The sequence below is a fragment of the Phocoena phocoena genome, chromosome 3, assembly GCF_963924675.1.
Source record: "Phocoena phocoena chromosome 3, mPhoPho1.1, whole genome shotgun sequence".
NCBI lineage: Eukaryota > Metazoa > Chordata > Mammalia > Artiodactyla > Phocoenidae > Phocoena > Phocoena phocoena.
The window spans coordinates 169,004,957-169,028,697 of NC_089221.1; the positions used below are offsets into that span (position 1 = coordinate 169,004,957).

Below are 23,741 nucleotides of genomic sequence, written 5' to 3' on the forward strand. Positions count from 1 at the left end.
GACACACTCAACCCCGAGCGCCGGGTGCCCACCCCACAGCCATGCACGCACAGGAATCAAGGAGACCCTGCTGCTGTGCACCCTTGGGCGCACATGCACATGCTGGGCTGGTCCGGGAAGCACAGCCCCCCTGTATACACGTAGCCAGACCAGGAGCCCACCCCCACCCCGGCCAGCCACCATTAAGCTGTCACCAGCTGCCCCTTGGCCGCCTCTGCTTGCTCACCCTTCCCCGGCTGGGCTGGGGGCCACGGGAGAGGGGGCGTGCAGACACCCCTTCCCCGGCTGGGCTGGGGGCCACGGGAGAGGGGGCGTGCAGACACATGGGGTGCAGGACACACACATGTGCCCACCATGTGGATGCTCGTAAAACGGTTGCCCTGGTAACAGCGACTTGAAAGACTCGGTCTTCCTCGGGGTGGGCAGGGGCAGGGGCGTAGGGGCAGGGCCCCGGGGGGTAGAGTAGGACCCATGCCCGCCTTCCACCATGGGGAGACCCGGTCATACTCCGGCCTGGGAGGAGACCCCTCCACACTCAGGGACACACACATTGACCCAGTCACACACGGAGAAGGCTCCCCATCACACTCAGGCCCCCAGAGACCCTGCCTGGCTCGGGGCTGGCCCCACGTGATCACACCAGACACAGGTGTGACGCCCTCGCACACCAGTGTGTCACCTCATACAACCGAGCACCCCGGCTACTCTCTGTCGCCAACCACAGGCTTTGTCACCCCCTGGACAGGTGGTGACAGACGGACACCCTGTCACACTGGCTGACTCACATGGTAGCGGGAACTGGGGCACACACGGGCATGCCCACCTTTGGCCCCCACTCCCGTCAAGGAGCCGTCTGGGCCCAGCTGCCTGGGAGGCGAAGGGGATTCAGGGGCTGGTTCCATTTGCAGGAAACACGGGTATTTACAATGCTTTATTTTTAAACTTTCCTTGTTCCAGACTGGGGCTGCTGTGGGGCAGGGTGGGTGGAACTCAGCCTTGAACCTCCCACGCTGAAAGTGCAGCCCGTGGCCAGGGACTGTGGTCTCCCCAGTGCACGGATGGTGGGGAAGAAGCTCAGCAAAGAGCAGGGGGCACCCAAGGGCCTGTGGCCCCTGGGGCTGATTTGAGCCTGCTGGCCCCAAGGTCAAGGCTGAGGCAGGGGTGGGACAATGCAGGGGCAGCCAGAACCCAGGCCCCGCCACTTGCCCGCCCCCACCCTGGTGTTTGCCGGGAAATTAGTTCCACTCCTTCACTGCCTCCTCACCCGCCCCCCCAGGTAGCTCCAGGCAACGCCTCCCCTTCCCCAGCGTGCTTGGAGCCCACGTGGCATGAAAACCGAGGATCAGAGAGGTCAAGACACTGGCCCAAGGTCGCACGGTAAGGCAGAGGTTCAAATCTGGGGCTGGATGACTCCAGAACGTTCAGCCATGGCCCCCAGCTGCTCCTCCACCCCTGTCCCCTGGGGGCTGACTCCCTGCCCTCCCCTGATGGTCACTGCTCCCCAGGGGGAGTGGGGAGTGTTCTGTTCATGTGTGGAGGCCTAGGTGGAGGTTTTGGGAGGCCAGCATGCGCTGGCCAAGACGCAGACTTGGCTGGTGGAGAAGTTTCCATCTTAGCGCCAGGAGCTGGTCCAGGCCCTGCAGGCCCAGGGCTGCACCTCGGGGACCCCTCCAGGGAGCAGCCCCTTAGGGGTGCAAGTGGCCCGGCACCCTCTGTGTCCTCTGTCCCTTCAGCTGCCCCCCAACCAGAGCATCACCCCACAATAAGCGTTACTCCATCCCCCAGCGCTGGTGGCTGAGCTTTTGCTGATCCTCAGTTTCCCCATCTGTGAAATGGTTCCTATGTTTGTTCTGTGCCCAGTGCAGACCCGCGGCTGTGGGAAGTGAGTGTTGTCTTCCCATGGAGACATGAGGGGATCGCCCAGGGTCACTGGGCCAGCTCCGCACAGGGCTGCTGATTATCAGCCAAGAGGCTCCCTGAAACCAGGTTTCGGGGCTCTTGACTTGACAAAGTTATCCTCACCAAGAGCTGGATGATGCTGAGGGCCCAGAGAGGCCTCAGCCCCTACAGGGAGCACAGCTGGACCCCCACACCTAGCTGGGGGTCAGAGCAAGGGCCGTGGGGACCAGGGAAGGAGCCAGCCCGACTGGCTGGAATGGGGCCCACGAGGCCTTGTGGGTGGTAGGAAGGAGCTGGCTGGTTCCAGAAGAGGATGGGAAAAGCAAGGTTGGCAGCCATCCCCACAGGGCCATTTGCAGCCGCAGGTCACAGATCGAGGGCCCTGTCCCTGGGGGGGCCCACGTCGGCAAGGCGGGAAAGCCATCAGGCCTGGGGGCAGAGGGGTGGGGAGGTGGGTGGGGTAGGCCTTGGGGTTGGGGGACACCTGAGAGGTGCGGCCCGGGCTGAAGACCTTATGGGAGCTTACAGACCGCCCTCCCCCGCCCCCGAGAAGCCACAAATGCGTGGACGCTATGTGTGTATCCACACACGCACATACAGTAGACACACAGACACACGCTCACAGACTTAAATACGCACATCGACACGCTGACACACAATTACACACGCAGATGTCCCCCAAAGTCAGTCATACTCTGCAAATGCGTATACGCCATCACACACACTCACACGGACACACGTAGTACACACGCACACACTCAGATGCGCACGGCAGCCCCAGCCCCCGAGGCTCACAGGTGCCACATACATCCCAGCACCCCGGCTCTTGTCACCCGCCAGCCTGGCCCTGCCTTCTCTCGTCCTTGGCCCAGGCTGCCCTAATCCTGGTCTCGTGTCCTGAAGCCAGAAGATAAGGGGCAGCTGCAGCCCCAGATAAAGGAGGCGCAGCCACAAATCCGGGGCAGCCCCGGCGGCAACGGGCAAAGAGCCCAGGCCACACCTGCCCTGTGCTTTTCCCCCTATCTGGCCTGGTTGAGAGGGACAGAGAGAGGGCAGGGGAGACAGAGACGTGGAGGGAGAGAGAGACAGAGGGGGGAGATGCCTGCGGGGGGGCGGGCAGCAGAGAAATGGAGACAGATGCAGAGAGAGAGAAAGATGGAGAGAGACAATACACGGGGAAAAGAGTAATACAGAGAAAGATACGAGATAGACACGCAGAGAGAAGGAAATACAGAAAGAGACCCCCAAAAAACTGAGACAGAAACAGGAAGAATAAAAGAAAGGGACAGAGGCAGGGGGAGCCCCAGTGACTGGGCTGAGTGCCAGTGGCACCTTCCCAAGGCTCTGCCCACCCCCTCCTGGGTGCCTCAGTCTCTCCACCTGCTCGGGGCCCCAGCGCGACCTGCCTCCCTCCTGCTTCCTCAGATCAGCCAAGGTCACGCATTGGTACGACTCACGCCTGGTTCAGGGTTGGCGGGGGACATCTTTCTCAATGTCCCCACGCTCTCCAGACTGACACCCGGGAAGTCCTCAGCTTCTTGCCAAATCCTCAGTGAAGGTGGGACCCCCCACCCAGCAGGTCCTGCCCCCTGTGCCTCAGTTTCCCTAGCTATGACAAGATGCATTCACTCAGCAAATGTTCACTGAGCATCTACTGTGTGCCAGGCCCGGTGCTGCATGGTGGCAACACAGAGTGACCGGAGCAGACCTGACTCCCACCAGCCCTGGGCTCATAGTTTAATGGGGAAGATCCTCAACGCATCCCTTTTCCAGAGAAGGAGAAGTTGAGAACAGAAGGGTGAGTGGAATGAGCAAGGTGACTGGGTGCAGGGAATAGTGTTCCTGGGAGAGGGAACAGCATGTGCAAAGGCTGGGAGGTAAGACCGGCTCATGGGAGGTCTGGAATGAACTTGGTGCTTGAGTTTAGGGAGTGAGGAGGTGAAGAGGGATGAAGCTGGGGAAGGCAGCAGGGACTGGATTATGCAGGAAACTTGGGGCTGTGGTACAGGGCTGGGGCACTAGGGAGCCATGGAAGGATTGGGAGCAGGGGAGGGCCATGGTCAGATCTGTGTTTTAGAAAGAGCTTTGGGAGGCTGGGCTGTTGGGGGCAGGATGGGACATTGAGGCCTTGGAAGGGGTGTTGGTGGGAGAGGGGATAGACTATAGAGAGACCCTGGAGAGAAAGCCGGGAGGACATGGGGACTGACAGGCTGTTGGGAGAGAGACAGGCAGGGAGGCTGATGCCCAGGTCTCTGGCTAGGCGATGGGGCAGCCCCTGGGCCAGGGACCTCTGCAGCCCGTGGATTCAGGTAGCGTTGGGATGAATACCTGTTCCCTCCACATAAGATCAGAGAGAAGAGTAACGGAGTTAATACATGAAAAGACCTTAGGGCGGAGCCTAGCATACAGTAAGTGCTCAAAACTTGCCTAGCTACTGGTAAATGATTAATATTACACCATTATAATAACATAATAAATAATAACAATTAACAGGAATTCCCTGGCGGTCCAGTGGTTAGGACTTGCGCTTTCACTGCTAGGGCCTCAGGTTCAATCCCTGGTTGGGAAACTAAGATTCCGCAAGCCGCGCAGTGCGGCCAAAAAAAAAAAAAAAAAGCAAGCAATGAATAGTGTGTCATTTATATTAATACCATAGTTGTTAATGGCCAGTCCACAGTCTCCCTTTCTCCCCCTCCCCACAGGAAGCGTTCCAGGATTGCCTTACACAGAGGAGACAGGTCATCTCAGGGCACAGCCAGGGAGCCCTAGGAGGGTTCTCCTTGGAGGCTGTGGCTCAGAGAGGGGAGGCTCATTCCTGAGGTTGCCCTCTGTGGGCCTCGGTTTCCCCACCTGAACAACTGTCTCCCCAGAGTGGTCTGGGTGCCCCTGGGATGATGTCAGGGAGATGATGGTAGAACCTCAGGAGGCAATGGGACGGGCACCTCAGGAAGTAGCGAGCTCTCGTCCCTGGAGGTGGGTCAGGGGGGCTGAGTCTCCCAAGGACCGCTGTGGTTGCTTCCAGAGTCCCCGACTCCACTGTTTTATTCCCAGATTGTCCTATAGAGGGCGGCAGAGGCCAGAGATGTAAGACAAGCTGCTCCCTGCCCCCATTCCATTCTCTCCCAGGTCTTGGAAAAGCTGGTGCTGAGCCTGTTGTGGGCTCAGGCAAATCCTTTCCCTCCTCAGGCCTCAGTTTCTCCATCTGTCACTCAAGGAACACAGTCCCTGCCTCACTTCCTGCTCAGGGAAAGCTTTGTCAAGTTTAGCAGTGAAATGCAGGGGGGAGCTAAGGGATTGGTTATTCCCTTTCTGCACTGTGTTCATGTAATTCAAGGCAAATTATAGTAATAAAGTAACAGTAACAACAGTAGTCATTAATATTTGTTGATTGTTATTTATTGAATCCTTACTTTCTAAAAGAGATATTTCTATCAGCCCCATTTTTCTGATGAGGAGACTGAGGCACAGAGCAGTTAAAGGACAAGGTTCTAGACTTCCCTGGTGGAGCAGTGGTTAGGAATCTGCCTGCCAATGCAGGGGACATGGGTTTGAAGCCTGGTCCAGGAAGATCCCACATTGCCGCGGAGCAACTAAGCCCGTGTGCCACAACTACTGAGCCTGTGCTCTAGCGCCCTCGAGCCACAACTACTGAGCCCACGTGCCACAACTACTGAAGCCCATGCGCCTAGAGCCCGTGCTCCGCAACAAGAGAAGCCACCGCAATGAGAAGCCTGTGCACCGCAATGAAGGGTAGCTCCCGCTCGCCGCAACTAGAGAAAGCCCGCGTGCAGCAACGAAGACCCAACGCAGCCAAAAATAAATAAATTTTATAAATAAATAAATAAAGTTTTAAAAAGGACAATGTTCCGGGACTTCCCTGGTGGTCCAGACTCCGAGCTCCCAATGCAGGGGGCCCAGGTTCGATCCCTGGTCGGGGAACTAGATCCCTCATACATGCTGCAACTAAGAAGTCTGCATGCTGCAACTAAGAAGCCCATGCCACAACTAAAAGATCCGGCATGCTGCAACTAAAAGATCCTGCATGCCACAACGAAGATACCTCATGCTGCAACTAAGACCCGGCGCGGCCAAAAATAAATATTTTAGGGACAAAAAAAAAAAAGGACAATGTTCCCAGATGGTAAGTGGAAGTTCTGGGATTCGAAACTGGCAGGCTGGGTCCAGAGCCCTGAGATCCCTGTACTACATCAAGGCTCTTTCAGCAACAGGGAGCTTTAGGAGGGTGCAACAGGGCATGGTGGGGACTGTGGAAAATGACTAGATTCCGCCGTCCTTGGCTGTTTGCCCTCCCACTTCCCTCGGGGTAAAATCCCAAGTTCTCCCAAAGGCCCACAAGGCCCGGCAAGACCTACCCCCTTCACCTCCCTGCCCTCACCTCCTCCGTCTTTCCCCCTCCCTCACTCAGCAGCAATCACACAGGGCTCACTGTTTCTGCAACACACCAGGCACGGTCCTGCCTCAGGGCCTTTGCATTGGCTGTTCCCTCAACGTGGAACACTTTTTCCTCTGATATCCCTATTTCTCTCCTTCACTTCTTTCGAAAATACTCAAATGTTACCTTCTCAGTGAAGCTTTCCCTGACCATTCTATTAAGAACTGCAACCACCAAAAATGGCTTTCCCACTTCCCCTTCCCTGCTTCATTACTGTCCGACATACAGTATACCTTACTTATGTATTATGTTCATTGTCTTCACCACTCCTATCTCAGCTTTTAAAGGCAAGGAGTTTTTGGTCTGTTTTATTCACTACTGTATCCTTAGCATCTAGGACAACATCTAGCACACAGGCACTCGATGAGTTATTTGTTGAATGAACGCCCTAAATAAAAGTAGCAGTATTTAAACAATTAAAAACCCCATCAGGAAATCAAAACACTTCTGTGGGCCGATTGTGGCCGGCGGGAAGCCAGTTTCAGAGCCCCAAGCGGATTACTGAACGTCCCGGTTCCCGCAAAGGGCTCAGAGGTATAAACGGGACCCGAGGCCCCACCCACTGTTAGGCTCCGCCCAACTGCGTCGACGCGCATACAATGGCGTCACTTGGAGCAACCCAGGCATGCGCATTTCACCAGTACGACCGGGGAAGACGCACGCGCGACCCGGAAAGCCTCGCCGCAACACTCCAAAGCGGGTGTGAGGGGGGGCCGATGGCGGAGGGAGCGGTGGAAGCCCCAGCAGAGAGTGGTGGCGGTGGCGACCCAGGAGCCATCGAGCCGGAACGAGGAGTAGCGTCCATTAAACTTCAGTGAGTCGCTGGGTCGGGGGAGCAGTTCACGGAGCCTTCCCGGCACCCGTAGCGCGGCCCGAGCGGCGCATGCCGGGAGCTGGGGCAGCGGCCCAGCGCGGGAAGCTCGCAGGCTCTTCTTCTGTTTGGGCCCTTCCTTCGCTCGCAGGGTCAGCGAGCTCCCGTGGTCGCGCACGTTGGGGACTGTCAGACGTGCGAAAGACACCGCGGTCCATGCTGGGGTGGGCGGGGTTTGAGGCGGAGGCCGCAGTGCATGCTGGGGAGTGTAGTCCCAGCATATGGCGTGAACAGCGCAAGTGCACCTCAAGCCAGCCAAAGTTACAGGCAGGGAATTGTGTCTGAAGTGAGTGCCCGGGGGCATGCTGGGGCTTGTAGGGCTGAAGGGCATGCTAGGAAATGTGGCGGTTCCGGACCCGTTGCAAGGCACGCGGGAACATGTAGTTTCTTTTAGCCTAACGTAGCTGGGGGCATTCACACCTCACACCTGTACTTCGTCAGGCTGAGCACTGGGGAACCAGGAACAAAATACGTCCTCCCTGGGATTTCCCTGGTGGTCCAGTGGTAAAGAATACGCCTTCCGATGTAGGGGACGTGGGCTCCATCCCTGGTGGAGGAACTAAGATCCCACTTGCTGGGGGGCAACAAAGCCCGCGTGCCACAACCACTGAGCTTGTGTGCTGCAAACTGCAGAGCCCATGCGCCCTGGAGTCCGCGCGACACAACTAGAGAGAGAGAAAACCCGCACGCCACAACTAGAGAGAAGCCTGCGCGCCACAATGAAGACCATGCGTGCAGCAACTAAGACCCGACGCAGCCAAAAAATAATAATAAAGAAAATAAACAAAATAGGTCCTCCCTGTGGCCTTGAGGTGCTCCTAGGCTGGCGGCTGGCTAGTTGTAAGTAGTGAGCACCCCATCAGTAGAAGCATGTAATCAGGGACAAGTGTTCTCAGTCCCTTTCCCCAGCGTTCATTGAATCTGAGCTCAGGGGAGGGACTTCTTCCACAAGCCCTCCTTTCCCCTGCCCCTCTGCTGGCAGATACCTAACCACCAAGGAGCACTTCCATGAATTCCTGGAAGCCAAAGGGCAGGAGAAGCCCAGCCAGGAAACCGAGGCTGGAGACCCTGCTGGCAATGACCTGGATGAGCCTGAGGCCAAGCGGATCCGGCTGGAGGATGGGCAGACAGAGGACAGGCAGACAGAGGACAGGCAGACAGAGGAGGCTGTTGAGCCTGGGGAGCAGCCACAGGCCCAGAAGAGGGCCCGGGGTCAGAACAAATGCCGGCCCCATGTGAAGCCCACCCACTACGACAAGAACAGGCTCTGCCCCTCCCTGGTCCAGGTGAGTGTCATTGTCTCCAGAAAGTCCCAGAGGCCTTGAGTGTGAGCCTCTCTGCCCCCCATTCAACCTTCATGACGTTATGATGTAAGTATCGTTATTGTTTCCGTTTTCCAGGTGAAGAAACTAAGGTTTGGTGAGGTTACTGACTTGTCTGAGGACACACAGTCAGGAGGGGAGAGAGCTGAGGTTCAAACCCAGGCTGCCTGGATGCCTCAGCATCTCCCTGTTCTCCCTCATTGCCTCCCTGTTTCCCTGCAGGAATCCGCCGCTAAGTGTTTCTATGGCGACCGCTGCCGCTTCCTGCACGACGTGGGCCGCTACCTGGAGACCAAGCCAGCTGACCTGGGCCCCCACTGTGTGCTCTTTGAGACCTTCGGCAGGTGCCCCTATGGTGTGACCTGCCGCTTTGCCGGGGCCCATCTGGGGCCCGAGGGCCAGAATCTGGTGAAGGAGGGGTTGGTCCAGGCCCCGCCCATCCGCAATGGCCTGGACAAGGTCCTGCAGCAGCAACTGCGAAAGCGCAAGATCCACTTCAAGCGTGCAGAGCAGGCCCTGCGCCAGCTGAGCAAGGGCCAGCTGCCAGGCCCCACCCCCAAAGCCACTGTCCCCGAGGTCCTGGAGGCTGAGGGTGCCCCAGGGCAGGACAGCTGTGACGCCCAGCAGGCCCCCCAGGGGCCGGGCACCGTTCCCCCTCCCAGGGGCCCTTTAAGGACCTGCGGGCCCCTGACAGATGAGGATGTAGTCAGGTTGCAGCCCTGTGAGAAGAAGCGGGTACGTGTCATGGGGTTCCTGCAGAGGACACTAGCGATGTTGGGGGCAGATAGAGATGGACACTCACTCCCAGCTCTGGAGGGTCCGGGCTGTGGCAGAGTGGGGCAGTGGGAAAGGCTTCCTGGAAGAGAGGGCATTGGGACTGGGGTTTTGACAGTTGAGTAGAAGTCTCTAGTGGAGGAGAACGTGGAGAAAAGAACATTCCTGGTGGAGGGATTGGTTGGCCTGTGCAGAGGCACGGCGGTGAAAGGGATCCAGGCTGATTGGGGCAGGACAAAGCGTGTGGGGCAAAGACCTGGGGAGGCTTGAGGCTTGAGAGGCCTTGAAAGCCACGTTGGAGGATGGAGGTTCATTGTGCATTTTCTTTCCCACCAGCTGGACATCAGTGGCAAACTGTACCTTGCCCCCCTTACCACGGTAGGACCCACAGTGAGGTGGGCCGGGAGCTGGCAGCGTGGTCTTCCCAGCAGTACCCACTGCCTCCCCACCCTGGGGGCTTGGGGCCTGGGCGGGTGTCTGGGGTCCCTGCCTGCCGTGCCCTCACATGTGACTCTGTCCCCTGCTGTCGTCAGTGCGGGAACCTGCCCTTCCGGCGGGTCTGTAAGCGCTTCGGGGCAGATGTGACGTGCGGGGAGATGGCCGTGTGCATCAACCTGCTGCAGGGCCAGACGTCTGAGTGGGCCCTGCTCAAACGCCACCCCTGCGAGGATGTCTTCGGTGTCCAGGTCGGTGCAGCCCCGAGCGAGGGAGGGAGGGAGGGAGGGAGGAGGGGCTCTCAGCTGCCATGTGTCAGAGCCACGTTCCGGTCCGGGCTCTCCCGGCTCACCTCCCAGACCCCCTGCCTCAGCCACAGGCCAGGTGCCGGCCCGATGCGCCTCCAGTAGCTGCTGGCCTTGGCACAGGGCCAGGCAGGGCGGGCCCCTCACCCACTGCCCGGCCGCCCGCCACAGCTTGAGGGCGCCTTTCCCGACACCATGACCAAGTGTGCCGAGCTACTGAACCGCACCGTCGAGGCGGACTTCGTGGACATCAACGTCGGCTGCCCCGTCGACCTCGTGTACAAGAAGGTACCAGCCGCTCAAGCCTGGCGCCCCACGGAGGGCAGAATGTGGGTGGGCGGAGTCCCTGGGGAACCTGTGGGGGCCTGTGGGCCTCGCTTTCCCCATCTGTACAGAGAGGACAGCAGGGGGTGTCGGGCCCAGCCAGAGTCACGCGTTCCTAAGCCCGAACCGCCCGTCTCTCCCAGGGCGGGGGCTGCGCCCTCATGAACCGCTCAGCCAAGTTCCAGCAGATCGTCCGTGGCATGAACCAGGTACAGCCCGAGACACCCTCCACCGCCACCATTCCCCGCGGCCTGACCCCGGGCCCCACCAACCACACCCGTCCCCACAGGTGCTGGACGTGCCACTGACCGTGAAGCTCCGCACGGGTATCCACGAGCGCATGAATCTGGCCCACCGGCTGCTGCCCGAGCTGCGGGACTGGGGGGCCGCGCTGGTCACGGTGGGTCTCGGGGCACAGCGGGTGTTGGGACTCCCGAGGCGCATCCCTTTCTAACCATTGCCTCCCTTCCTGCTCCTTCCTCCTGGTCTTTGGCTCTCCCTCCATCTCTGTCTCTGTCTGTCTGTCTCTCTCAGTCTGTCTCTCCGGGGCTCTCTGGGTCTTCTTCTCTCTCTCTGTCTCTGTCTGATTCTCTGCCCTCTGCCCCTCCCCCCCACCTGGCTGCCTCTCCTCCAGCTCCACGGCCGCTCGCGGGAGCAGCGCTACACCAAGCTGGCCGACTGGCGGTACATCGAGCAGTGCGTGACAGCAGCCAGCCCCATGCCCCTTTTCGGTGGGTCCCCTGCCACCGGAGGCCACGCACCGGGGCCCACCCCTTACCTGGGCCCCCTCCTGCCCCGATGGGGAATGCCGCTGGGCTGAAGAGAACTCCCGAAGCCCCGGCATCCCCGCCTGCACGCAGCTCCCTGAGGCCCCAGTCTCTGTCCCTCAGGAAACGGGGACATCTTGTCGTACGAGGACGCCAACCGCGCCATGCAGACTGGCGTCGCTGGGATCATGATCGCCCGGTAAGTGTGCCCGGGGTGGGATACAAAGAACCAGCCGGGGCTGCCCGAGCACCCAGCCTTCAGCTCGGGGAAGGTGAGGGCGCGTCTGAGTTTGTCCCCAACGCCGGTGCCCCAGGCTGCCTGCCCACCCCCTGCTCTGTTATTCCCCGGGCAGGGAGATGTCAGAGGTGGCTGCTTATGGCGCTGAGGCGGGGGACTGGAAATTTCTGTAGCTGTGGGCTCAGGGCTGTGGCTTGGAACTCTTGGGCTTTGAAGGTTGTGTGAGCATGGCCGGGAGGTTGGGGACCATGGGTTTGGGGTCTGGGGTTCCGCCACCGGCCTGCTGACCACCGCCCGCCCGCAGCGGCGCCCTGCTCAAGCCATGGCTGTTCACGGAGATCAAGGAGCAGCGGCATTGGGACATCTCGTCGTCTGAGCGCCTGGACATCCTGCGGGACTTCGCACACTATGGCCTGGAGCACTGGGGCTCGGACACGCAGGGCGTGGAGAAGACACGCCGCTTCCTCCTTGAGTGGCTCTCCTTCCTATGCAGGTGGGATCGGGGGGGGGGGGGGCGGGGCGGGGTGTCGTGTCTTGGGGAGGCCCGGCCCAACCCCGTCCCCGGCGCCCCCGTCTGCAGGTACGTGCCCGTGGGCCTGCTGGAGCGGCTCCCGCAGAGGATCAACGAGCGGCCACCCTACTACCTGGGCCGCGACTACCTGGAGACGCTCATGGCCAGCCAGAAGGCGGCCGACTGGATCCGCATCAGGTGCCCGGGAACCGCCGAGGCCCTGGGAGATAGTGCACCAGGGAGCCAGCGGGTGTGGGGCCAGCTGGGCTGGGGGCCGCCCCGCCCCACGCCTGACCCTGCTCCCGCCCTCCTCACAGTGAGATGCTGCTGGGACCCGTGCCACCCAATTTCGTCTTCCTGCCCAAGCACAAGGCCAACGCCTACAAGTAGCTGCAGGGGCGGGCGGGGGTGTCTGAGCACCCAGCGGGCTCCCTAAGGAATGAGAAGGCAATAAATTTTATTCTTTTAAAACTTAGCCCCTTTTGTGACCCTGAGGCTGTCTCATGCCGCCCCCCCCCACCCCCCACCCCCAGCTTTCCCCCACCATCCCCATCCCTGCAGCTCCCTCCTTCCTCACTCATTCACCAGCCCCATGCTGGCCACTGCTGGTACCCAAAGGCCTTGACCACAAACAAACCACCATAGCTTATGAGATGGGGCCTTGGCCTGTGTGGGTGTGGATCAGGGCGGGCTGCCTGGAGGAAGGGGCCTCGGAGCTGTCAGGCAGGCATTGCTGGCAGAGGCGGGAGGCGGAAGGCGGCAGACCAGGCCCAGTGTCCACCATGCTCTCTGTGACGCCCATCTCTGGCTGCCTTGGTTTCCCCATCTGCCCCTGCCCACCCGCCCCCCCACTTACCCGGAACCCTGACCAGTGGGTGGGCCACAGCCTGGAATCCGCTGCCTGGAGTAACCGGAGAAACAGAACTCCGCAGGACTCTGAGCCTCCGCTCTGGGTGGGCTGCCTGTGCTCCCACTTGCTGCCCTCCTGGCCTGTGTGGCCAGGCCCCCGCCTCCCCATGCAGCACCCCAAACACTTCTATGCACCCGCCGCTCCCCAAGAAGGCTTCAGTCCCCAGAGCCTGGACGCCACCGAAGGGCCCGGCAGCCAGCCTGCTTCTGCCTGCACAGAGCCTCTTCCTGTTGTGGGTACGAGGGTGGGGAACACCCATCGGGGCAGGGACCAGGGCTCTGCCCGCCGGCCTCAGGACCCCACCCAGCTGCCTGTTTTTGTCCACAGGTTCCTCCAATGTCTGTCACCCCCCAAACCTGGAGAAAGAGGTGTTTCCAGCTCCTCCAGCAGGTACTGGCCTCCCACCAACCCTTGATGACCGGGGAGTGGGCAGGGGCACCTTGCTCCCACCCCTGACCCTAGATGGCTCCCTCCTCCGAAGGCAAGGCCCGAATCCCTGTCCTCCAGAGAGACCCCTGGACCACGGTCTGTGTCCCTCCTCCCCTAGCTGGGGCCCTGAAGCCAAAGCCTGTCTCTTGTTCCCCAAACAGGTCTCCCAAAGCCAGGTCAGTGTCCCCGCCCCCCAGATGGGCCCCCAAAGCAAGGCCTGGGGCCCCTGACCTTTAGAGAGGGCCCCAAAGGCAAAGCCTACGTCCATGGACCCCAAAGTTGGTCCATGTTCTCCATGCCCCAGACGTGCCCCATGTTTTGGACCCCCTCCACCCCAGGCAGGTCCCAGAACTGCCCCTCTCAGGGCCACCCTCCCTGGCCACAGGTTTCCAGATGGCGCCCTGCGGCTGCTTCTTTGACCCCCACGTCTACCGAATCGAGTGGACCACCACCGACTTCGGCCAGTCGTCCCTGTACAAGCTGGCGGCCAGGGGCCCCGCCTCGCCAGGCACCTACTTCCTGGAGGCACAGCACTGCCTCAGGGCCCCGGTGCCGCCCCCACTGTTACCCCACTACCAGCCGCCCCCCACGGGGCCCCGGTACGGCATGCCCTGCTTCCCACCTGAGGGGCCCGGGGCTGAGGCCTTGGGCTTCGTAGGGGACGGAGTGCCCCCTGCCTTGGTCAAGCAAGGCCTGGCGCCCCTGCTGCCCCCCAAGGAGAGCAAGCTGCCCCCACTGCTCATCACGCTGCCCGCCGAGGCCACGCTGCCCTCTGACGCCTATGGCCTTCTCAAGGGCCGTTTGACCCAGCTGGATGGGCCCGGCGAGCCCCTGACCTTCACCTTCAAGGAGCCGCCCCCTGGCGCCGGGCCCAGCCTGCTGTACCCGCCGAGCCCCACCGAGCCCAAGGTGGCCCCGCTGGGGGCAGGCGAGGCCAGGACCCCTGAGGTGCCCAGGGCCTTCACGCCGCCCAAGAAGGTGATGCTCGAGGACGCGATGAAGCTCTTTGACTGCTTGCCGGGCGGCCCCGAGCCCGCCGGGGCCCCATGCAAGCCCCCTGGGCCTGCCCTGCCCAACAGCGGGGGCAGTGGGAACGACTCGTTCAGCGACATCAGCTCATTGCACCTGTCCGACGAGCTGCTGTCCTCGGACTACAGCGTGCCCGAGGTCCTGGATATCGTGTCCGACATGGACTTCTTTTACAACTTAAAGGCGCTGGACGAGGAGCCGCCGCCCTGCCCGGGGGTGCCCCCCACCGCCAAGCCCGGCAAGAGGAAGGCCGGCAAGCCGACTGCCAGGAAGGGGAGGCAGGGCAGCAAGGGCAAGCAGGCTGTGGTCCCCACCAGCGCCACCCCCTTGGGGCCCAGGCAGGACCTGGGAGCCGCTCCCCATTAAAGCGGATTTGAGCTGTTTGCACAGCGTCCGGTTGATGGCATTCAGGGGCCGTGGGCTGTCCCATCACCCACCCTGTCGTTCAGCGGGCCCCAGGCCACGTGGTGAGGCCCCTCAGTACCCTGGCGCCTTCTGGGTGCCGGGCTTCCAGAGTAGAGTCAGGGAGCCCTAGACTTGGGGTTCGGGACAATCCCTCGTCTCCTAGCACCAGAAAATCCAAGTCGGCCGGCAGGGATGGGGGGCTGCTAGGAGGTGGGGAGACACTGCCCGGACTCCTGCACTGCAAGGATTTCACCTCCATGTTTGATGGGGAAAGTCAGGTCTGCCCAGAGATGGGCAGGAACTTGCCTGGAGACACAGCAGCAAGCGGGGTGAGGCCTGGGGAGAGGCCTGCGGGCTGAGCTCGGCCTCAGCCCAGGTGGAGGGGCGGGTGTCGCCAATGGTGAATGGGAAGGCGTCCGCTCGTGTTCACGCGGAGAGCTGGGGGGCCTGGGGTGCAGAGGCAAGTGCTGGGTGGAGGTCTGAGAGTGGGGGCAGGGCAGGCATGTGGGAGACGGTGTCCACCTGGCACACGGGTGACCCAAACGGGCATGCACGTAATGGGGCGTGCGGAGTGCAGAGCGCACCTGCAGCAGCGGCATTGGGACATCTCGTCGTTGATGGTCCCCCAGGTGCCTGGAGCCCTGCAGTCCCCCACGGAGCCCCTGCCTCTTCATGTCCCCCCAGCTGGGGGCCAGAGGCCCTGGGTGCTGAGTCTCCGCCTCGGGCCCAGCCACACCTGGGTTTTGCTTCCCGGAGTGGGGGTGGGGGGGCGGGCACAGGGCGGGCTTGAGGTAGTTTGGGAGCTTCAGTGCTCACACCTGTTCCCTCCTGCCCCAGCTCCTTCCCTCTCCAGTCCACGGAGCTCTCTCCCCCCTGTACCCTGGGCCAGGCTCTAGTCTGCCTTTCGCTTCTGGAGAGCCCAGGCAGCTGCCAGCCGCACCCTCCCCTGAAATACTCCAGGCGACTGAAGGGGGTGAGTCGGTTTCCCAGTGACACCTAAGGAGGTAAGGAGAGATGGACCTCCCCTTGCCTGCCAGAGGAAGGGCCCTCCTGCCCCAGGCCCTGGGCTGGGTCTCGGGGACCTTCCCTGCTGGGGAACCCCGGGCGCTTGACTAGGATCCAGGAGGTGGCTGCGTGTGGGCAGGGGGTCTGAGCTGCTGGCACCACGCCTTGAGCCTGCGGGTTCCAGGGCTCAGAGACCGAGGTGGCCAGCCAGTCTGGGCTGTACCGGGATCATCGCCTGTCTGTGTTGTGAACAGGATGCGGGCCTGGAGGCGCTAGGAGCTCCCTTCCCTCGCTTCCCTCTGAGCCTGCTGTGCCTGCAGCCGTGTTAGGGGTATTTTCGAGACAAATATGAAGTGCCCCCAAGAAGGGAAGGCCCTGGCAAACGAGGTGGATGCGACAGGATGGGCTTGGTTTTCCTTAAGATTAATGGCGGGCCGAGGGTCGTGAAACGAGTATCACCTGACAGCCTAACCCGTCCCCTCCAGAGAGGCGTGGAAGGTGGACCAGGCAGCCCCTGGAGGTGCGGGTGAGGTGACTGCCCACTGCAATGGGTGTGGGAGTGGAGGTGTTTCTGTTTCTGTTTTTTTTTTTTTTTTCGCAGTACGCGGGCCTCTCACTGTTGTGGCCTCTCCCGTTGCGGAGCACAGGCTCCGGACGCGCAGGCTCAGCGGCCATGGCTCACGGGCCCAGCCGCTCCGCGGCATGTGGGATCTTCCCGGACCGGGGCACGAACCCGTGTCCCCTGCATCGGCAGGTGGACTCTCAACCACTGCGCCACCAGGGAAGCCCGGGAGTGGAGGTTTTTAATGACTGGGTGGAGACCGTATTGGGCAATTTTTTTTTTTTTTTTTGGCCGAGCCACTTGCAGGATCGTAGTTCCCGACCAGGGATTGAACCCAGGCCCCAGGAGTGAAAGCACAGAGTCCTACCACGGGACCGCCAGGGAATTCCCAGTATTGGGCAGTTTAAATGACCGTCAGATGTGTTCTTTTAACCTAAGAGTGATCAGAAAAGTTATTGAGAAAGTTTTCACTAGAGCGAGACAGCTGTCCCGTGCCACCTGAGGTTTGAACGAAGCGTGGGAGAGGGAAGTTCCGAACAGATGGATAGACGATCAAACGTACATATACACGTATGTGTACATTGTATGCACACCTATATGCGCATCCACATGTGCATATACGTATCTGTACATGTGCATACACGCGTGGGCATGCATGTTATCTACACGTATGTGCGCGTTATGCAGTGCTCGCATGTGACGTATACACGTTGCCACACATGCACGCACATGTGTATGTGAGCGTGTATTATAGACATGCATACACGTAATTGCAGACATGCATGCGCATGTATGCACACGTCTGCACATAGGCAATGTGCATGTACATGTATACACACAGGCACACAGATACAGACACACACACACACGTGTATGTGCATGACTTATGTGCCCACATGTTATATACATACCTCTGCACATACATGTACACACACGTGTGTGCATCGTATGTGTGCATAACACAGGTACGTGTAAAATATGTGCTATGCTTCCAAATTTTATTCGTGGACATCACAAAACACACGTAAACGTGTCGGTCTGTGTATATGTCGGGGCTTATCAACAGAGGTGGACCCACCCCCCGTCCCCGTCTTCTGCAGCCCCCGCCCTTTTCCTTGGGTCTCATGTTTCTCTAAGAGAACACGTCAAGTGTCCGATGCATCTCTGGGGCTTGCCGATTAATGCTCCCACCACATGCCGGTGCGGGCTCGTTTCACCGAAAGCTCGTGTTCGCTAGGACTTGGGCTGCCCACCTTCTCACCGTTAACAACCCACGTAGGTGCCGTAGTTCAAAGGGACTCTGGCGCCAGAATGTTGAGGGAGGCAGGTGGGTGTAGAAAAACCACGAAACATGAGTGATACCCACTGCTACCGGCTCTCTTACCAAACGCTTTATTTCAAGACAACTCTGCCCCCTCCCTGCCACCCTGCCACCCCACCTCCGCCCCCCGGGCGTGCTCAGCACCTGGCCCAGACACACGCACAAGACTTCCTGCATCTCCTGCGCAGCCTGGCCCAGACGCCCTTGACTCTGAGGCCCTGCTCAGTGTGCAGCAGCTTGGGGATCATGTAGGCCAGCCATACGGACAGCAGGGTGGCCCCCGTGAGCAGGACGATGGTGATCTCAGGCGGGAAGATGGGCAGTGGGAAGGCCCCGTAGACGTAGACGCTGAATGTGGTCTCCAGGTGACAGTAGCTGCGAGGGGCGGGCAGGGAGAGGCCGTGGGGCACCGCCTTTGGGGGCCTCACCCTTCACCCAAGCAAACTGGTTTTTTGTTTTTTGTTTTTTTCGGCCACGCTGCTCAGCTTGCGGGGTCTTAGTTCCCCGATCGAGGATCGAACCCAGGTCCTCAGCAGTGAAAGCACAGAGCCTAACCACTGGACCGCCAGGGAATTCCCCCAGCAAACGTTTTAAAACTCACGGGGACAAGAGCTGGGCCTGGAGCATTGACTCTGGGCACTGAGTTCCATTTATATCCACTTAACTTCTATCCTCTATAACTCTGCAGTCGTCTCTGTATTGTGTTGGCCAAAAAGTTCATTTGGGTTTTTCCGTAACATCTTACATATTTTAGCAGAGGTCGTATTTTTCCCCAGGACCCCTGTGGTCCCCTGCTCTGGAGACAGGGGATTCCCACCCCCTCCATGCCCAGGCTCAGTCTGGGGGGCGGGCAGCAGAGACCAACAAAGCACTCACCACAGTGGACACGGAGTGGGGGGCGTGAGGGGGGCCACAAGCGTCCCTCAGGTGGCTGCGAGCAGGTGGGAATGGCAGGATGGAGGGAAGGACACCCAGGTAAGGGGGGAAAGTCGCTGGGGGCTCTGCTGGAGGCAAGGTGCAGGCAGGGCAGGGGATGAGCCTTGCAGGCAGACCCCTCTCTCCCCTGGGCATCCCCACCCCGGTGCCTTCCGCCTGTGGCGTCCCAGAGCTGGTCCAGGGTCTGGGACCTTTAGGGAAGGCAGGGTCTCCCCGCGCTTTTGGAGGTGGATTTTGTGTCCGTCTGGAAGGGATAGGTGATGGGGGAGCGGGGAAGAATGCCGCCCATATTCCCCCTCCCAGTGGGAGACGTTAATGATCTGAACAGCACAGTGGGTGGCGAGTACTGACAGCCAGCTCCTGGGGCAGGGTCGGGCCGGCCTGTAATGAGTGTCAGTTTCCGTGGTGTCAGTACTCCAGCTGCCAGCGGGAAGCCAACCGGCTTGCAAAATCCCTGAATATCTAAGGATCGGTGTTTGGGAGCCGGTCTACACCGGCCCCTGCACCCCACCTGTTAGACATGACATGAGTGTGACTCTGGTCCCTGAGGGCAGGGACAGGGCTGCTGGTCATTGCTGTTCCCCCGGCACCCAGCCTGGCCTCTGAATGAGGATTTATTTAGCAAGTGAACAAATGTCATCCTAGGGGAGGGAGAAAAGTGGGTCCCCCTCATGTGTACAACCTGCCCCCAGAGAGCCAGCTGTTCCCCCAGAGGCCCCTGGCACAGGGCGACTCACCTGTAGTATGGATCCACGATGGAAATGAAGAAGATGTAGATGCCGTTTCTTTGGTCGAAAACGACCTTGTTCTCTGTCGGGCCTCCCAAGATCTGGTACGGGACTTTGGGCCATCTCAAGGGTGCGTTGTTGTTAGGGTCGTGGCAGCTCACATAATTCTGGGGAGGAGGACAGAGACATGCCTGCTGGCCCTGGGGGCCGGGGAACACCGTGCCAGCCCACAGGTGCTACCGCCGCACACACGGCCCCACCGGTGCCACCACCCACCAGCACCCATGGGTGTGAGTCCAGGACCAAGTGCCCGCTGGGCAGGCCAGCCGATTTGTGACTGTGGAGCCCGTGCCCCCTGCAGTGGAATCGCGGGGTCCTAACCACTGGACCGCCAGGGGATTCCGCCCCCCTCCCACAAGCGACTTTAAAATGAGGAAGCTCTTCATTTCCCCTACTTGTGTGGACACAGCTCTCCATCAAGAGATGGCATCTGGGCAGAACCCCAAACCTGCTTTCAACAATATTCTGGGCCCAGAAGCCCGGCGGCCACATGGAGAACCATGCTCCTAACAGAAGCCTGGTACACGGGTGAGAAGACCTTAATGCCCCTGCGGGGGTGGCCTCAGCCAATGCCAAGTGGGGCACAGGAACTGCCCACGTGAGCCACGGATTTGTGAGAAACAGTAAATCCCACTGGCTTTGGGGATGATTTGCTTTGTAGTGCTGGGTAATGGGAAGAGCTGTCCTGTGTACTACTATTGAGAAAGTTCAAACGTCAGAATCAAAAAGCAAATGTGTCCATGGTGTGGATGGGCGTCGTTTGTCCCCAGGCCCTGCTGCCGGGGCCATGGGAATGGATGGAGGGCAAACACCTGACTTCAGCTGTGCCAGGCCACCTCGGATGCACCCTCCTCGGATGCAACAACAGCAACAATACTTCCTCTCGGTTGTTGATGGTTCCCCAGGTGCCTGGAGCCCTGCAGTCCCCCACGGAGCCCCTGCCTCTTCACGTCCCCCCAGCGCAGTCGTCCCGCCACCCTGGCCCCTCCTCTTGGCCTCTTTGGCAGACACATCCTTAAGTTACCACGCAACACACAGAAGACTTCCAAACCAGCGCCAGCCCTGACTTGTCTCCCTATGTTTTACTGGCCACTGGGCTCCCTCCTCCTCGGTGGCACCTTGAATTCAGCAGGTGCAGAAGGAAGCCGTGTGTGTTTCCCTCCACCGCTAGCTTCACCCCTGAGCCAGTATCTATCTGCCCAGGTGCTCAGGCTGGAAACTGGTGGGCCGTGCTTGACGCTTGCCTCCTCTTCCTCCGACATCCAGTCCGTCACCAGGTCCTGCTTTTCGCGCCCCTGCCTCACACTGAATGTTCGAGTCCCCAACCCCCATTCGTATGTTGAAGCCCCATCCCCCAGTGGGATGGGATTTGGAGGTGGGGCATTGGGAAGTGATAAGGTTTTGATGAGGTCCTGAGGGTTGGGCCCCTATAATGGGATTAATTCCCTTATAAGAAGAGACACCAGAAAACTAAAGCAGGGTCTCGAAGAGATATTTGCACACCCGCGTTCGTAGCAGCACCATTCATAACAGCCAAAAGGTGGAAGCAAGCCAGGTGTCCACTGACAGATCATGGATAAAAAGTGTGGTCCGTACCCACTAATGGAATGTTACCCAGCCTTAAAAAGGAAGGATATCCTGACACCTGCTACAATGTGGATGAACCTTGAGGACAGGATGCTCAGTGAGAGAAGCCAGATGCAGGACAAATACTGTGTGATCCCACTCACAGGAGGTCCCTAGAGAGATCCACAGAGACAGGAAGTAGATGGTGGGGGCCAGGGGCTGGGGGAGGGGATGGGGAGTGAGTGTTTCATGGGGACAGAGTTTCAGTTTGGGAAGATGAGAAAGTGCTGGAGATGATGGTGGGGATGGTTGCCCAACAGTGTGAATGTACTTAATACCACTGAGATGTGTGCTTAAAAATGGTTAAGATGGTCAATTTTATGTTATGCATATTTGACCACAATTAAAAAATTTTTAAAAAATCCTTTGGGAGTAAAAGAAAAAAATCTGGGCTGCATAAAAACTATGTGAAATAAAAAAGGAGACAGCTGCTTTGCCTAACGACCATTTATTTGCCACAGCTAGCTCCACCTCATGGTTTTTAGTGGTTCAGTGGTTCAGTTTTAGCGGTTCAGGGGCTTTTTAACAGCCCATCCAATGACTGTGCTGGACATGCAGGCATTGTGGCTCTGTCTTGATAGAAAAACCCTCAGGGTTCTACAAAATCGGCCACCAGGGCTGATGGGAAAAAAAAAAGTAATGGGACAATCTCTTCAATTTATGCATGCCACTTTGAACGAGAGGGCTAATAAAAAGAATGCAAATACAAACACCGGCACAGTCAGAAAATAATAAATAAGCAAAGCTCCGTGTGTGGCTTGTTCTTTTTTCTTTTTCTTTTTTTTTTTTTTTTTTTTTTTGACTTGTTCTTTTTAAAGAAACGGTCAGGGAGGTGGTGTTTGGGTAACCTTGCGAATGCACAAAACGCATACCCGAGTTGTAGGAGCTACATGCTTTAAAATCGTTCATTATCGGTTATGTGAATTTCACCTCGGTTAAAAAATAAATAAAACGAACGTCACCAACCAAAATACATGACCAAACTCACTCTATGGAATGGGGTGTAAGGAACGGGTGAGGCTGCGGGCTTTTAAGAAAGCAAACACAAAATTAAGGAGCCAGGAGTTCTCGCTGGAACCGGCTTCGGGCGCGAAGAGCGCGCGCGCCCCTGCTGGTGACGTGGCCGCATTGCGCCGTGTTCTTGCCCTTGGCGTTGAGAGGCCGAGGGTGGATGGAAACTAATTAATATGCGCCAGAAGCCCCCCCACCCCCAGAGGAACAATGCGATGTCTTCCTTTCACTGACACCATAACCTTATTTGTCAGTCGTGTACCAACCAACGTTCGTGATAGAAACGCTCGTTGAGCAGAACGGACCGTAAGTGTAATCAGCCCCTTAAATAATGGGCATTTGGATGGTTCCAGAATTTTGCCCATCATCAGCAGTGTGCTCCAAGAGCACCTTCGTCCCTACACCTCCGATCGTCTCCGATTCCCTTGGGAGAGATTCCTAAAGAGTTTGTGCGTCTTACATTTCCATCCCCTGACGCCCCATCCAGGGACTGAATGTCTGCCCTGCACCGCCCCCCCCCCCCCATTCATATGCCGAAACCTACCCCAGAAGGTGATGTATTAGGAGGCGGGGCCTTTGGGAGGTGATTAGGTCCTGGGGGTGGAGCCCTCCTGAAGGAGATTGGCGCCCTTATAAAGGGACCCAGGAGCGCTCCCTCGCCCCTTCTGCCGTGTGAGGACACAGAAGGCACCACCCGGGAACCAGGCACCAAATCTGCTGGCGCCTTGACTGGACTCAGCCTCCAGAACCGTGAGAAACCAATGCTGCTGTTACAAGCCGCAGGCTCTATGGTGATCTTTACAGCAGCCCGAACAGACCGAGTCGGCCCCCAACACACAGTGGGCCTGACCAGTCGTCGCCTTCTGCGACCTGTTTTGGGAATAATCAGAACGCAGGCCCTACCTCTCGGTCCCAGGCGAAGGGCCCTTTGTCGCCGGCCGTCTTGGCGATGGTGGTCCAGTTCTGCGGCTGGGAACCGCAGAGGGCCATGTCGGCCGTCAGGGAGTACGTGTACGTGAACAGCCCGTTCACCTCCAGCAGGACGTACTCGGCCTCGACCACCTCCTGGAACTTTCCTGCCCTCCACCTGGGACACACTATGCACAGGTGAGGCTGCTGGGGGGCCGTCAGGGGTGGGGGAGGCTGGGGGCCCTGATGTGTTTGTTGTGAGACCATCTGGGGGTGGTGGGAGGTGGCAGAGCAGGTCAGAGCCACCCCCACCCCCCACCAGGCTGACACTTCTGGGACAGTCAACGCGGATATGCAGTGGCAGGTGGTGACAGGACGCTGACGGGGTCGGGGTCGGGGACTGGGGGTTGCTTATTTTTTGACACCTGTAAACATTCCAGAGGTATACATTTAGGGCGGTGAATTAAGCTTTTTCTAAATCCTTATTTGGGGGGAAATTCCCTGGTGGTCCAGTGGTTAGGGGTCCGGGATTCCACTGCCGCGTACCCGGCTTCCATCCCTGGACGGGGAACTAAGGTACCCGCAAGACGCGGGGGCCAAAAAAAAGAAAAACAAAACTTATTTTTGGATGCATGTTTCTTTCCTGCCAGGTTGGGGCTTACACCCCTCCTCTGATGGGACCCTTCCCTTCTTCCTCACCCCAGGCTGGCAGGCACCCCACCACGTGGCAGCTCTGAGTTAGGGGCGTGCCCGGCCCACAGTCTCACCTGGGTGTGAGACTGAGGCCACGAGGAGCTAACACGTGACGTTCTAATGAACCTAAGTGTTGCCACGTGTGAGTGGTTTCGACCACCGTTCAGTCCGTCAACAACTATTTAGTGCAGTGGTCCGTGGGGGGTGGGGTGGGGGTG

The 23,741-nt window shown here is 59.1% G+C and overlaps 3 protein-coding genes across 4 annotated transcripts in view; 2 read left to right on the plus strand and 1 right to left on the minus strand.

The window, feature by feature from the left end:
• Nucleotides 1–6,984: 6,984 nt before the first annotated feature.
• On the plus strand, nucleotides 6,985–12,363 carry DUS3L (dihydrouridine synthase 3 like). Of its 2 annotated transcripts, XM_065874115.1 has the most exons (13): nucleotides 6,985–7,166; nucleotides 8,206–8,509; nucleotides 8,768–9,280; nucleotides 9,656–9,697; nucleotides 9,853–10,005; nucleotides 10,231–10,347; nucleotides 10,527–10,592; nucleotides 10,673–10,783; nucleotides 11,018–11,114; nucleotides 11,274–11,349; nucleotides 11,693–11,881; nucleotides 11,969–12,097; nucleotides 12,217–12,363. In XM_065874115.1, exons 1-13 carry the CDS (start codon nucleotides 7,069–7,071, stop codon nucleotides 12,287–12,289), a joined length of 1,968 nt encoding a protein of 655 aa, XP_065730187.1. In that variant the 5' UTR covers nucleotides 6,985–7,068; the 3' UTR covers nucleotides 12,290–12,363. The 2 variants fall into 2 exon arrangements, with proteins under 2 accessions (XP_065730187.1, XP_065730188.1); XM_065874116.1 differs by lacking the exon at nucleotides 8,768–9,280 and having other exon boundaries at nucleotides 7,069–7,166; nucleotides 8,206–8,281.
• Nucleotides 12,364–12,915: 552 nt separating this feature from the next.
• Nucleotides 12,916–14,633, plus strand: PRR22 (proline rich 22). The gene is made up of 3 exons (XM_065875476.1): nucleotides 12,916–13,045; nucleotides 13,137–13,199; nucleotides 13,624–14,633. The coding sequence occupies exons 1-3, from the start codon at nucleotides 12,916–12,918 to the stop codon at nucleotides 14,631–14,633; spliced, it is 1,203 nt and encodes a 400-aa protein (XP_065731548.1).
• Nucleotides 14,634–14,946: 313 nt separating this feature from the next.
• Nucleotides 14,947–23,741, minus strand: part of CATSPERD (cation channel sperm associated auxiliary subunit delta) — a 43,888-nt gene continuing 35,093 nt past the window's right edge. The window contains exons 20-23 of the mRNA XM_065873847.1: nucleotides 22,825–23,008; nucleotides 19,234–19,391; nucleotides 17,724–17,935; nucleotides 14,947–14,978 (exon numbers count right to left, since the gene is read on the minus strand). Coding sequence (XP_065729919.1) covers nucleotides 14,947–14,978; nucleotides 17,724–17,935; nucleotides 19,234–19,391; nucleotides 22,825–23,008 — 586 coding nt within the window. The remainder of the gene's footprint in view (nucleotides 14,979–17,723; nucleotides 17,936–19,233; nucleotides 19,392–22,824; nucleotides 23,009–23,741) is intronic.